Consider the following 15,193-nt stretch of genomic DNA (forward strand, 5'->3'; position numbering starts at 1 on the left):
TCGACTATGTTGAAGTACTGACTTCACTTCCTGCATTGAAATACTCTGTTAATCTATTTGCCCTTTGTTGGCATGCTTGTGACTGTAATCTTTTTTTTTCCTCTACATTCTTTCTTATCAGGATCTGGTAATAATGATTGTAGGGCATGTGATTGAATAAAATTCAATAATATATTGAATAATTGTTATATTCAAGGAACTGTTATAAAGCTTTGGGGATTAAAAATGATTAAGCTTATACTTTATTTATGAGAATAATTTTATCTGTAAATGTTTATAATTATAAGTTGACATGTATACCACAAAAGAAACATAATGCAAATACTATTAATGTTTTGGGGAAGGATGATTAATTCCAGCTGCAGAAGATTTAGGAACTCTTCATAGAGAAGGAAATTCTTTAGTGTTCTTGAAAAAAATAAATAATTGAGAGGGTGAGCAGGACACGATGATAGAATGTGAGACAGTGGGCATGATTGAAGGGATAGAAGCAAGGGAGTACCGGATGTGTTTATGGATTGATCCATAATCAGGCATGGCTTCATGGGAGAATACAGAGTAGATGGTGTGATTTATGGTAGAATGCAAGAGTGATTATCATAGGTTGAAACCAAGTTATTGAAGGTTTTGAATATCAAAACAATGAATTTGGATTTTCCAGTCATGTGGAATTATCAAAAAATTTGTAGCGAGAGAATGGTTTGATCCTGTATATGTATTTTCCTTGAGTAGTTTGGAGATGTTAGAGTTTGAATGATTATTTTTAATGAATTCAGATGGATTATTTATTCGTTTTGAGGAGAAAATAATTGTACAATGTACAAGTGGCAACATTCTCTTAATTATACATCAGGAAATATGATTCCTTGAATATTGGAATGTCATTACTATGTTAATATCAGTATCATTTGTCACATAATGATTCTGGGGAAAGCAGTAGCTTTTGTCAAATATATATTATTCTAACATAAATTCAATGAAAAAATGGCTATATTCTTGACGTTGGTGAAGTTTTCAGAGATTAGTGTTAGAAAAATAACATGCCTCTGCTCATATAACAATTAGATAAACTTAGTTTTTTTGAGTTTAGCAGTGTTGTGGCACATTTTCTCATATTTGTGTTAAGTAATTCTAGTTTGGGTAATTAAAGTTCTGCTCAATGAGACTTTGCCTCATTAGCAACTATGTCAGTTATCTGAATTACACTGTCGTCAGTGCAATATGCCATTACCATAACATTTATGGTAAATGTTTTATGAGTAACATTTAAGAAAAAAATTAACAAAGAAAATGTATAATATTAAGTAGAAAAGGAAGTAGTGATAATAGCAGCTACCATTTTGCTTTAAAAGTACCAGGTATTGTTCATAGTGCTTTATTTATATTATTTTATGTATTGGGTGTGTAGCAGATGAGAGGCAGATAACTTGTGGGTGGTTATCTATAGGTGACAGAGTTGGGATACAAACTCAAATCTAATTGGTTTTGAAGTTACGGCTTTTAACTATATTGTACTGTACAGACAATATGGTATTTCTGTTTTTTAAAATTTTTTAAAGCTTTTTGTCCAGTTTTATTGAAATACAATTGATACATAACATTTCTTAGTTTAAGGTCTACAACATAATGATTTGATATGTGTATATATTGCAAAATGATTTATCACAATAAGGCTAATTAACAAATCCATCACCTCACAAAGTTATAATTTTTTTTTGTGTTAAGAACTTCTAAAATCTACTTTCCTAGGAACTTTCAAATATAGTATTGTTAACTATAATCAACATGCTGTGCATTATATACCCAGCATTTATTCATCTTATAACTAGAAGTGTGTACTTTTTGACCACCTTCACCCATTTTTCCCACCCCCTCCCGCCTTGTTTCTGGCAATCACCAGTCTGTTCTCTGTTATCTAGAGCTCGATTTTTAGATTCCACAGATAAGTGATGTTTGTCCTTCTCTGACTTATTTCACTTGGCATAATGCCCTCAGGGTCCATCCATGTTGCTTCAAATTTCAAGATGTCCTTCTGTTTTTATAGCTGAATACTTAATACCGTCTTTTCTTTATTCATTCATCCATCAGTGGATACTTAGTTTGCTTCCATGTCTTGGCTATTGTAAATAACTTTGCAGTGAACATGGGGGTGCATATATCTTTTTGAGTTAGTGTTCTTGTTTTCTTCAGATAAATATCCAGAAGTGGAATTGCTGGATCATATGGAAGTTTTGTTTTTAATTTTTTGAGGAACTTCCATACTTATTTCCATAGTGGATGCAATAACTCACTCATCAACTCTTAATTGAGCTTTCGAAGAAAACAAAGATGGCTATGCCAGTCTTTACCCATCATGGGCTGTTTAACAGGTAGAATAAGTAAAATGTCAGAAGTTTAGCAATATATAACAATAGGTTAGAGTCAATTTGAAATTTGTAAGCTGCTCTTGAAGCTCCACTGGAAATTCTAGGTGGTATAGCATGGTGAACTGTGAAAATTGTCTAATTGTAGGCATCAATTAAATATGGTTGCCTCCAGCATGAATTCTGGTTACAAGCAGAGACTTTGGTGTATCTAAATCTTTGAAAAGAATTTCAGATTTAAATTCTTCAAAATTTTAGATATAACAGTGTGTGTGGTCTAAAAACAATTTTCATCTACTTTTTTGTAAAGTCTGTTTTACTCTCTATGTTATTTACCTGCATTCTTCTCCAAAGGGTTGGATGGTTATATCTCTCTGTTAAAAACAGTAAATATTACAGCTCATCAGAATTAGGAAGTCGTGTTATTTGATGCCCTCTCACTTCGACATGTTAACAGACAATTTGAGGATTATATAACATATTTAACGTTTTTACATGCTTCCTTTTTAGAGAAATTCTGAAATACATTTATTTATACTTTTAATTTCTATTTCCTAGACATTTTGATACTAATACTAATAATTATTTTTTGTTCCATAAGCCAGGGGTCCCGAACCCCTGGGCCACAGACCGGTAGCCGTCTGTGGCCTGGTAGGAAGGCAGCCGCACAGCAGGAGGTGAGCGGCGGGCTAGTGAGTGAAGCTTTATCTGTATTTACAGCCGCTGCCCATCGCTCACATTACCGCCTGAGCTCCGCCTCCTGTCAGATCAGTGGCGGCATTAGATTCTCATAGGAGCAAGAACCCTACTGTGAACTGCGCATGCGAGGGATCTAGGTTGCATGCTCCTTATGGGAATCTGATGCCTGATGATGAGGTGGAGCTGAGGCAGTGATGCTAGTGCTGGGGAGCGGGTGTAAATACAGATTATCCTTAGCAGAGAGGTTTGACTGCACAGAGACCATAATAAACAATTGCTTGCAGACTCAAAACCGTATCAGTGAATGGCAAGTGAAAACAAGCTCAGGGCTCCCACTGATTCTGCATTATGGTGAGTTGTATAATTATTTCATTATATATTACAATGTAGTAATAATAGAAATAAAGTGCACAATAAATGTAATGCAGTTGAATCATCCTGAAACCATTCCCCAACCCCTGTTCCATGGAAAAATTGTCTTCCATGAAACCTGTCCCTAGTGCCAAAAAGGTTGGGGACTGCTGCCATAAGAATAGAATTTTATTTAGGAAAATAAATTCTTAAAATATAGATTTATTTTGAAAGCTCATAAAAGGAGAGTAAAAAAAAAAAAAAAAAAAAAAAAGTAAAAGGAGAGTTAACATTACATTTTATGTTTTAAATTAATATGGAAGACTGTAATCTTAGCATATTTTAAGCAAGCAAGTAATCTAATTTGCCATGTTTTTGCTGGTGTTGCTTATATTTTAGGATACATTTTTAAATTTAAAATACTTCATTATTAGTGAACACTGTAGAATGTTGTTTAGATTCACTATTTCATGCATTTCACTGTTGAGGCAAAAATTTGTGAGTAAACATTATTAATATGAATTCATGTTAGAAGAATGAATATCTGTTGCAGCTGAAAAGGATCAACCTATTAGCAATACCATATTTAAAGGATTCTTATTACACCAGCATAAAATCATCTAATGGGGCTATTTATATTTGATTTACTAATTGAAAAAGAATTTTTGTATAAATTTGTCAGAAATGCCCATATTTTATTTTAAAAAATTACCAATAAGCAAAGTCTGTAATTAGGAAGCAAAATCTCCTCTAGGAAGCGGTGGTAAAATAAACAAAACAAAACAAAAAACCCCAAAACGAGCATCAGAATAATCTGATCGTTGGATACATGCTTCATGAGTAAAATGTTTTGTAAGATACTTGGGGATAGTGTTAGGATAGACCTACCTTATATTGACTTATGCTTCATAATGAACAATATTTCCAAACAGAAATTTTCCGTTAGATATTTCCCACTGGCCCTAGCTACAACAAAACAATTGGAAAAGCAACAGTTATGGATGATATCTGAAGATATCAAGATATCTGAAGTATGCACACCCAGTTCAAACTTTTTTGTGTTATCTTTTTTTTTTTTTTTTTTTGCGGTACGCGGGCCTCTCACTGTTGTGGCCTCTCCCGTTGCGGAGCACATGCTCCGGACGCACAGGGTCAGTGGCCATGGCTCACGGGCCCAGCCGCTCCATGGCATGTGGGATCTTCCCGGACCGGGGCACGAACCCGTGTTCCCTGCATCGGCAGGCGGATTCTCAACCACTGCGCCACCAGGGAAGCCCTTTTTGTGTAATCTTAATTCTTCTACTCATGATCTCATCTTTAGTTTGCTATATAAATTTCTCTACAGAACTTCCTTTTTTCTTTTTACTTTTTGGACTTTTAAAAATTAAGATATAATTGATATGTAACATTATATTAGTTTCAGGTGTACAACATGATGATTGGATATTTGAATATATTGCAACATGATCACCACAATAAGTCTAGTTAACATTCATCACCATACATAGTTACAAAATTTTTTTCTTGTAATGAGACCTTTTAAAATCTATTCTTTTAGCAACTTTCAAATATATCATGCAGTATTGTTAACTGTAATCACCATTTTGTGTATTACATTACCATGATTTACTCATTTTATAACTGGAAGTTTGTACCTTATGACCCCCTTCATCCATTTTGCCACCCCCCTCCTCCTTGTCTCTGTCAACCACCTATCTGTTCTCTGTATCTATGAGTTCGCTGCTTTATTATTATTATTATTTTTAGGTTCCACACACAAGTGGGATCATAGGATATTTGTCTTTTTCTGTCTGACTTATTTCACTTTGCATAATGCCCTTAAGGTCCATGCATGTTGTTGTAAATGGCAAGGTATCATTCTTTTTTTTATGGCTGAATAACATTTCAGTGTACATATATACCACTTTTTCTTTGTTCATTTATTTATCCGTGGACATCCTTGCCGTTCTCTGCATTTCTATACATCCTCACCAACATTTGTCATCTCTTGTTTTTCTGATAATACCCATTCTAACAGGAGTGGGGTGATACTTCATTGTGGTCTTGATTCGCATTTCTCATGGTTAGTGATGTTGAGCACCTTTTCATGTACTTTTGGGCCATCTGTGTCTTATGTCTTTTTCAGAAGAATGTCTGTTCACATCTTCTGCCCATTTCTTAAATGAATTGTTTCTTTGCTGTTGAGTTGCATGAGTTCTTTTTATATTTTATATATTAACCCCTTATCAGAATCATGATTTGCAAATATTCTCTCCTAGTTGGTAGGTTTCCTTTTCATTTTGTTGATGGTTTCCTTTGTTGCTGTGCAGAAGCTTTGTAGTTTGATATAGTCCCACTTGTTAACTTTTGCTTTTGTTGCCTTTGCTTTTGATGTCAAATTTAAAAAACAATCCTTCGTTTAAGGTAGCTCTACTAAGCTAGAACATATGTTGCTTTTTTTCCAGTTCCTATTCCCATCATTTATACATTGCTTTTCTTAGTAAAGCATCATCAACATAAGGAGGCATCACTTCTCTACTTGATTGTACTACAATTTGCTTTTGGGTTATCCAACTCCTGTAGTCTTTCATTATTTGGTCAGCTTCCCCTGTGTCTCAATGTTCTGTATACTCTTCCCCCAAATTCCCTCAGCTAAATAATTTTATTTCTATAAATTAACTAATTTGTTTTACTCCTCTAAAATAATTAATTGTGCTTTTGATCATTGGCTCACAAAATAACTCAAAATTCTAACGTATTTTTGAAATTTTACTTTTAAAAGATTGAGTTAGAAGCAAATGTTGGGATTGACATATATGCACTACTATATATAAAATAGAGAACTAATAAGGACCTACAGTAGTATAGCTCAGGGAACTCTTCTCATTACTCTGTAGTAAGTCCCATACATACGAATGCGTTCCGTTCTGAGAGCTCTTTTGTAAGTCTGATTTGTTCATAAGTCCAACAAAGTTAGCCTAGTTACCCAGCTTACACAGTCGGTTATATAGTACTGTACTGGAATAGGTTTATAATACTTTTCACGCAAATAATACATAGAAAAATGAACACAAAAAAATAAAGAAAACATTTTTAATCTTACAGTACAGTACCTTGAAAAGTACAGTAGTACAGTACAACAGCAGACATACAGGGGCTGGCATCGAGTGAAAAGGCAAGAAGAGTTACTGACTGGAGGAGGGAGATGGTAGAGCTGAAGGATTGTCAGCAATAGGAGATGTTTGCTTCTGGACATCCTGGGCTTGAAATAAAGATACTGTACTACTGTACTCTATATGGTATTGTACAGTAAAGTACACAAAAGCACAACCACTCTTAGAGGATGCACCCACGTGACAATGTACGCCAGACACGTGAATTAACTTACGTGATTGGACATGCGAACACAGTTCACGTCTTTGAAAGCTCACAACTTGGAGGTTCATATGTAGGGCACTTACTGCAGTGACCTATATGGGAAAAGAATCTACAAAAGAGCGGGTGTAGGTATGTGTATAACTGATTCACTCTGCTGTACAGAATAAACTAACACAACATTTTAAATCAAGTATACTACAGTAAAAATTTTAAAAAATTAGCATCCAAAAAAACCCAAATTTTAAACATTTTGAGCATTTATGATTTTACTGAAATACATATTAAAATATTTATTTTACAGTACTAAGGCAACCAGTGAAGAAGGCAGTCAGATGGATTTTATATTGCAGTATTATTACCTAATATAGTTAACTCATAATTTCATTAAAATATTTTTTAAAAGAATTTTTTGTTTCAATTTCCTATTGTAATTGTCATCTATTCTTTAGGGGTTTAACATGGCCATCCTGATTTTTTTGTGGAGTAGCACTGATACTATCTTGATAAACATTTTATAGTAAAGACATATTTTTGTGAATACACATTTTTTTAGTCTCAAATGATAACCATTATAGCCATTTCTATATTAGTAATTCATGTGCCAGCCACTACTTACTTCTATAAATACTTTTGAAACTGTTAACAAGCAAAATTAAATTTATGTTATGAATTATTAAAGTAAAATCCTATTTACATTTAATATCATCTGGCTTTATAATATTCTAATAAAATTATTTTATAAATAATCAAAAACTTAATAAAGATCAGCTCGTGCTTTGTGACCACCTAGAGGGGTGGAATAGGGAGGAAGGGTGGGAGGGAAACGCAAGAGGGAGGAGATATGGGGATGTATGTATATGTATAGCTGATTCACTTTGTTATATAGCAGAAACTAACACACCATTGTAAAGCAATTATACTCCAATAAAGATGTTATAAAAATAAATAAATAAAATAAAATAAGATACAAACGTTCCACACACACACAAACACTTAATAAAATGAGAATATGAAGATCTGAGCATGTTTATTAGCATAATAAAATTTAACTCATAGAGCTGAAGTGAGAATAACAAAATAATATAATACCACTGACTAGTGCCTGACACATGGAAGGGTCACAACAAATTGTTTATTATGTTTCTCTTCTTTAAATGTTTAAAATGTTTCTCTTCTTTAAAACTTGAGAGTTTTATTATGTTGCATTTAAAGAGTGTTTAATTTAGTTTTGTTTTTTCAGAGCACCTTCAAGTTTAAATCTGAGAGTGATATTCATTTGGCAGAACATCATAAACAGGTTCTGTATGATGGGAAACTTGCAAGTAGTATCGCATTTACATATAACGCTAAGGCCACGGATGCTCAACTGTGCCTGGAATCATCACCAAAGGAAAATGCATCGATTTTTGTGCATTCCCCACATGCTCTAATGCTCCAGGTGGGTGAATAGTAGCTTAGTCTTCATGGTCTCATCAGCACTGTGTCTTTATTTTGCATATTAAACATTGCTCATCTAGAAATCTCCAGTTGCTCTTTGTTTTTCTTTTTTGGTTTTCTAGTTCTTTGAATGATGTTTTTGCCTTCTACCTTTTTTTGGCAATATATTTTACCTTGGACTTGTCTCCTTAGTAGAAAATCTTTTTTTTCTGTTATATGTTCTATATCCTTTGAAATAAAATAAGTGAATTAGCTAAATAGATAATTGCATATATTAAAAAATACTTTGCTTTAAGAATGTATAACTCCCTAACATAAAAATTGCCTGAGTGTCTTTACATCCATGAGTCTCTTATTCTAAAATATATTTTGATTTAGAACTTCATATTTTCTTTGTAAAAATCTCTCAACTTCAGATTTCAAATTTAAGTGATTAGCAAAGATATTTCAAACTTTTATTTTACATGTGTATCAAAGTTATGTAATTTTGATTTTTAAATTTTAAAAATAGATTTTAAAATATCTATTTAATTTTCTTACAAAGTTGTTTGGAACAAGCAAATAGTGATAACATTATGCTTCAGAAAATGTAATAAACATTTTTGTTTTTGAACATAGGACGTAAAAGCTATAGTTACACATTCAATTCATAGTGCGATTCATTCAATTGGAGGGATTCAAGTGCTTTTCCCACTTTTTGCACAACTGGACAACCGGCAGCTCAATGACAGTCAAGTGGAAACAACTGTCTGGTAAGTTTTCTTTGAATATATAAGTTATGCCATTTTTTCCTCGCTTAGATTATGCATGGTGCACTTGGTGCTGTGTAAATGTATTATAATACTGGTTTTTATCCTTGAGGTGCTAATAAAAGTTTCTTTTCGATTAAGGCAGATAAATATTTACACAGTGTAAAAAAGCCTGACACTTAGATTTTTATAACCACAAAGGAGTGACTTGCTTGACAATAAATGAAGAATTCTTACTAGGTGTAGCATAGTGATTATAATATGAAGTTGAGGAAAAGTGTTAGTCCTGACCTTACCCTTTGCAAATGCCCATTGTTTGGATTGTCCGTGAAATCCTGTCAGATTAAATAAAATTACTAGGGTAAAGTTTATTCTCAAGAATAGTATTTAATAACACATAATTTATATCTTAAATATTGGTATTATTCTATAATGCTAGTGTCGTGAGACTAGCACAATATTAAGTGATACTAGCTTTTTTTATATATAGATCATGTTTGAGAACCTAAATCTAACCAGTGGCATATCCATGTTTTATGTATTCAGAATCTTCTAATTAGATTGATTTCATGTGCAAATTTTATAGCTTCTCTTTTTTTAAATTAAAAAATACCTCATGTATCAAACTCTGATTTAATCTTATATCTTAGAATCATATGTCATAAGTTAAATCTGAATTTTAATAGCTATTTGTGTACGTTGCTATGTTTGGAGAATTTAAAGGGAAAGTTATATAGGTAAACATTAATTTAGTTTACGAAATAGTAATATAGGAATGCTTCGTTAGTATGTACACATATACATGAAATTCTTTATCGATCATCCAATTTTGAATTCGTAGAAAAACTAGTGAATGAAACTAAGATGGGAAAAATTTAAAGTCCATTGAAGTGTAACCTATGATTTTCTCCTATTACTTATTTAAATTAACTATTAACAAAATTCTGTCTTAGTGTTGCTAATATTATCCCTGTGTTGGGACCATCTTTATGTAAAGTATAAATCTAAATATAAATGTGACCTGTACCTTTACAATAGTCAGCTGCCATCCATGGGTCATGCTTCTTTTATGTCAAGATAATGTAGAGGTTGGAGTTTTGAAGTGAAAAGGAATCTTGAGGCCACATCCTGCTGAGATATTACTTTGTTATAAGGTCTTAAATACTTTTATTGGGAGGCAGATCAGCTTAGTGGAAAAGTGAAACATTTAAATTCCAGTCCTAATTTAAATTCAAAATGTTTTGCTCTTTGTCATCTAAGTGAACTAGTACACATTATGATCAGTAATTTAAAACCTAGTAAGTGCTGTGAAAAGAAGTTAGAGATGAAGTAGCAATTAGAAAACTCCATGTGTAATTTAAATATTTCATATGAATTAAGTCCATAATTATTTTAACCTGAAGTGTAATGTTTTGCTTTGTGTAGAAAAATTAGAAAGATTATGCAGTTTGAGATGCTATAACTAAAATGATTATAATAATTTATATCATCATGAGTAGTTATTATAAAATCTTAGTGATAAAACCATGTTTAACAGGTTATCTGGTCCATTCATCCAAGGCACATGGTTAGTTTTCATTGCCTGTCTTAAACTCATTTTAGTGTTTATATTATATTTTGATATTTAAATTGTATTTATTTCATCATGGAGATAAAAGGCAGTGGAAGGGATCAGCTTTCTGATTTTGATTTGTTTGTTTTTAGTTCTTTTATATCATTCATGTTAATTTTTCCATGTAATAATTAACTTTTTCAGTGATATATGTATTCTTAGTTTATGGCCAATAGAAAACATATAATAAGAAATGTACCACTTTCCCTTTCAGTAATAATACATACCCAATTTCAGCCCTACCCTATGATTCACTTATGTGCTTCTTTGAATTCTTATTTAATACTTTTTCATTAATTGTTTCAAAGCCCTTGATGTCTGAGGTTGGCTCTTTAGTGGACAGTTGTGTGTATCAGTAATTCAATCTCTTGTTATATTTAGTTTTGAGGGGCACCATTTTGGTGGTGATACTGTCTCAAGTTTTTAAAATGTTAAAGGCAGATTTTTAAATGGGACGTCCCCCTCTACTTGAAGACATAAATTCTTAGCTTTAGGGCAACCATTGCTTTAGGGCAATGGGTGATAGAATTTCTTATTTTCTGGCTATATCTTAAATTCACATATATGAATGAGAACTTAGGATATGTTATCTTATTTTTGGTTAGTTTTAAACTCTTCTAGATGAATGAGAATATTTGAACTTTAAAAATCTTGGACAAAATTTTATGTACCTTTTCTGGAAAATCTCTTTGTATAATAAATAGACATGCCCCAAATTGCAATATTATCTTATTCTTGATTACTTTTTGGAGAAATTGAGCTAAACTCTAAAATAAGTTAATTCTTTGCCTTTGTGTTTCAAGCTAAAGCGTAGTTTCCATGCACTTTCTTCCACTCAGTAGTCCTTGTTTATGAAACTTTTTATTGTTTACATAAACCTCACCTCTGTTGGCACTACTTTATTATTGTTCTAATCATTGATGAGTTTTACTGTATATAGGGGGCGTAATATTAAAATAATTTATTGAAGGAATAATCTTATTTTCTGGAGCCTTTAAAAATAGGCTTTATTTGTGCAGGAGAAATTTTGTGGCTTCTTTTTTATCATGAAAGCTACATGTTATAGTTGTTATATGTGTGGACTTTCAAGTCAGACAGACTTGGCTTCAAATCCCTCGTTTACTGTTTATTATTTACACAACTTTGAGTGTAATTAACTATTTTGTGTTTCAGTTTCTACCATTATAATAGAATAATATAGAATATTATATGTATATAGAATAACAATAGCTCACTGGATTTTTTAAATTAAATGCAATAAAATATGTAGATTGACATACATGCTGGTTTTGTTATTATGGTGACAATGGGTTAGGTAATCTAGATTATCTCTAATACTACAGTTTTATATTTTAAAATATATATCATCAATCATAGAGACTGATTGTTACTATAGGGGCCGTGTTACTTTATATTTGAAATGTTTTACCAGTAATGTTATTTATAATGGAGAATTACTTATTTAAGTGATGAAGTAGGACTTACATTTTGAATTTCAGTTGTAGTGATGAAAACTGATTGTGAACCATCTATCTATTTTCTAGATATAGTGGTTTAAAATTGAGGAATGTGTTAACTCAAGTTTTGAAGTCAGTACCAAGTTAAAAAAAAAGCTTTCAAGGGTTTAAGATGATTTTTCTTTAGCTGGTTTTTGGATTTTATAGCTACCCCATTAGTATTTAAATCTCCAGGAATAACACTTTTTATTGCTTTTTCTTTTAACATGTAGTTTAGCCTTTGTGAAACAAAGGAGCAAAAAATGAACCACAAAAGGAATAAATGTTATTGAACTGAGTTAAATAGCTTGTGGCAACACATACAGTATTTTTAATGTAATTTTGTTTTGAATAAGTAAATAATGCCAATATGTAGTTGTTATAGTGATTACAGACTATTCATAATGATTCTCAAGCATCATGATCATCTTGAGTAATTCTGCCAAGTGATGAAAGCTATTTGGAAGTTTTGTCATTCCTCAGGGATTAATACTATTTTATATTGGACTGGTCGATCGATCCCATTCTGTCCAACGATCATTGAGAGCAATAATTAAACAAATTACCTTTCACTAGACATTTAGTAAATATTTATTTAATGTATAAATATGAACAAATGTTTAATAAATGATTTCAAGAAGTATAACTCCAATCTTGCAATAATCATAACTTTTGCATTTTGTGTTTAGGAATGACTCACTGAATTAGAAATTTCATTTTCCTTTGATTTGGATGATCATATACATTGACTGTAAATGTCCTGTCTTTCTCTGACTTGGCCCCAAAACCCCTTTTGTTTGAGTGTGTGTTTGTAAATTCTATAGATCATAGAAAACAAAACAAATTTTCCTCATTTGTTTGACTTAGGAAGAATGTGCTTTGAAAAAATATGTTTTCTGGCACAAGGTATAAATAGGTTTTTATATATCAAAGGATTAAAAATACACTAAGAGAGTAGTTCTCAAGCCTTCTTTTGGTGTCAGACTAAGGCTCAACCTAGTGTCCTATTATGTACGCTCTGTTCTTAGGTGATGGGGCTATCTGAGCGTATGTAGTAGTAGCACAAGGCATTTACTGAGTACTTACTGTGTGCCAGTAGCTGTTTGTAATTGTATTACCTCATTTTATCCTGTTCTGCTGATGAGAGAGGTAAAAATTGAGTACCGTGGGCTTCCCTGGTGGCTCAGTGGTTACGAGTCCGCCTGCCGATGCAGGGGACACGGGTTCGTGCCCCGGTCCGGGAAGATCCCACATGCCGCAGACCAGATAGGCCCGTGAGCCATGGCCGCTGAGCCTGTGCGTCCGGAGCCTGTCCTCCGCAATGGGAGAGGCCACAACAGTGAGAGAGGCCCGTGTACCACACACACAAAAAAAAACAAAAACAAAAAACGAGTACCTTTTTGAAGGTCACAGAGATTTAAGTGGTAGATTAGGACCAGAATTCTAATTCTGAGAGCCTGATTCCAGAGCTCTCACTCTGAACTACCATGATTAACTCTGAGAATCACCTTTGCAAGCTATGGAATGATTTTAATACTGTAATGCCAACTTTATCTGATAGTAGTATGAATTAAAATAAGATAGAATATATAAACTGTGTATCTCAGCGAGTGTCTGGTACATAGTAGCCACTTAATGAATTTTCTTTATTTCCTCAGTAAATATTAGATTGTCCATTGATGTGATGCAATGTTTTATTATTAAAATGTGTTTTTAATGCTGTTTTAACTCTGATAAATTTGATAAATTAAAAATCAACCACAAGTGATCATTTAAATTAATTCTTGTAATTACATAAATATTTTTCTCAGGAAAGTGATCTTTTTGTTTCTAGTTATAATACAGGTTGTTTTGATAGACTGCTTGATGGAATGTAAGCTATAAAAAATTTAGAAAATCCCATAAAGCATTTATGTCAGTGATCCTATAATTAAGAATCCTCTTGTAATGTGAATATTATGACTCATTAATTAGTTTGTTTTGTGGGCTTAAATCCAGATTTTTTCCTAAAAGCTATCTTGCTAGCCAAAGTTATTCCAGTAATTATCTTGAATTTTATAGCCCCTTTAATAATTAAATTTTCATTATAAAGTCCTGATTAGCACCGCTGTCATTTGTAAATCAACACAATTACCTGGAAATACCAGCATTTCAGTGTCTAACAACCCAAATTTCCCCTTACACTTCAAAGTGACATAAAAATCCTTTGTGTTTTCTGATTTTTAGTTCAGGGAAAAGTGACTATTTTACAGCTAATGTCAAAAATTTCTACATATTTTCACCGAATTGACATAAAAAATGAAATGTGACTGCTTTTTGTAGGCTAAAGCAGTGAAGTTAGTACTTGCTTGTAATGATTGTCTCCCTTGTGGAGGCTGTTGTTTGTATATGTAGAATATAATTATTATTAGTTTGGTTTCCAGAAGTATTTAATCATTTAAAAATATATATCTATAGAATTATGTTCTCCTTATTTTCTTTATGTTTTTCAGGAAAATGTACATCTGTCACTTCTTTATATGCATATTTGCTATTTTGCCTTTTTTTGTAAAGTTTACAAAATTAGTAATAAAAGTATTCTTTGAAGTGAAACAGACACAGAAAGTATATTTGACATATGTATACCACTACTTCTATTAAAGGAAGAAAACCAAATAATAATTTTTTTAGTAAGAGTTAACTAGTGTAAAATGGAATGTATATTGAATTCACTGTGCAAATAAATCCATAAATAAAAATTAAAATACAGTATTCTGCCTGAAACATAGGGAAATTATAGTATAGTGTTCAAATAGCTTTCTCTTCTTTGTCAGCCAAGTTCTTTTTACTCCATGGATCCTTTACAGAAGATATCTGATAATAAAGTTTATGGTACATCTAACAATTTAATGAGTTTGTCAACTGTCAACAAGAAAGGACATTTTGTTTCTTGTAGACTTATGACTTTATGACTTCTGATTCATTGACTTTCCAAATATGCTATTTTTTTTTTTTGCGGTACGCGGGCCTCTCACTGCTGTGGCCACTCCCGTTGCGGAGCACAGGCTCCGGACGCGCAGGCTCAGCGGCCATGGCTCACGGGCCCAGCCGCTCCGCGGCATGTGGGAT

General features: G+C 32.5%; 1 protein-coding gene across 8 annotated transcripts in view; it reads left to right on the top strand.

Moving 5' to 3' along the window:
* The window catches only part of NBEA (neurobeachin), a 607,387-nt gene that overhangs the window by 95,833 nt on the left and 496,361 nt on the right, over positions 1-15,193 (top strand). For all 8 annotated transcript variants that reach the window (XM_055089393.1, XM_055089395.1, XM_055089397.1 and 5 more), the window contains exons 9-10: positions 8,032-8,229; positions 8,847-8,980. In XM_055089393.1, the coding sequence (XP_054945368.1) occupies positions 8,032-8,229; positions 8,847-8,980 (332 nt within the window). The remainder of the gene's footprint in view (positions 1-8,031; positions 8,230-8,846; positions 8,981-15,193) is intronic.

This window comes from Physeter macrocephalus, chromosome 13, assembly GCF_002837175.3.
Source record: "Physeter macrocephalus isolate SW-GA chromosome 13, ASM283717v5, whole genome shotgun sequence".
Classification (NCBI taxonomy): Eukaryota; Metazoa; Chordata; class Mammalia; order Artiodactyla; family Physeteridae; genus Physeter; species Physeter macrocephalus.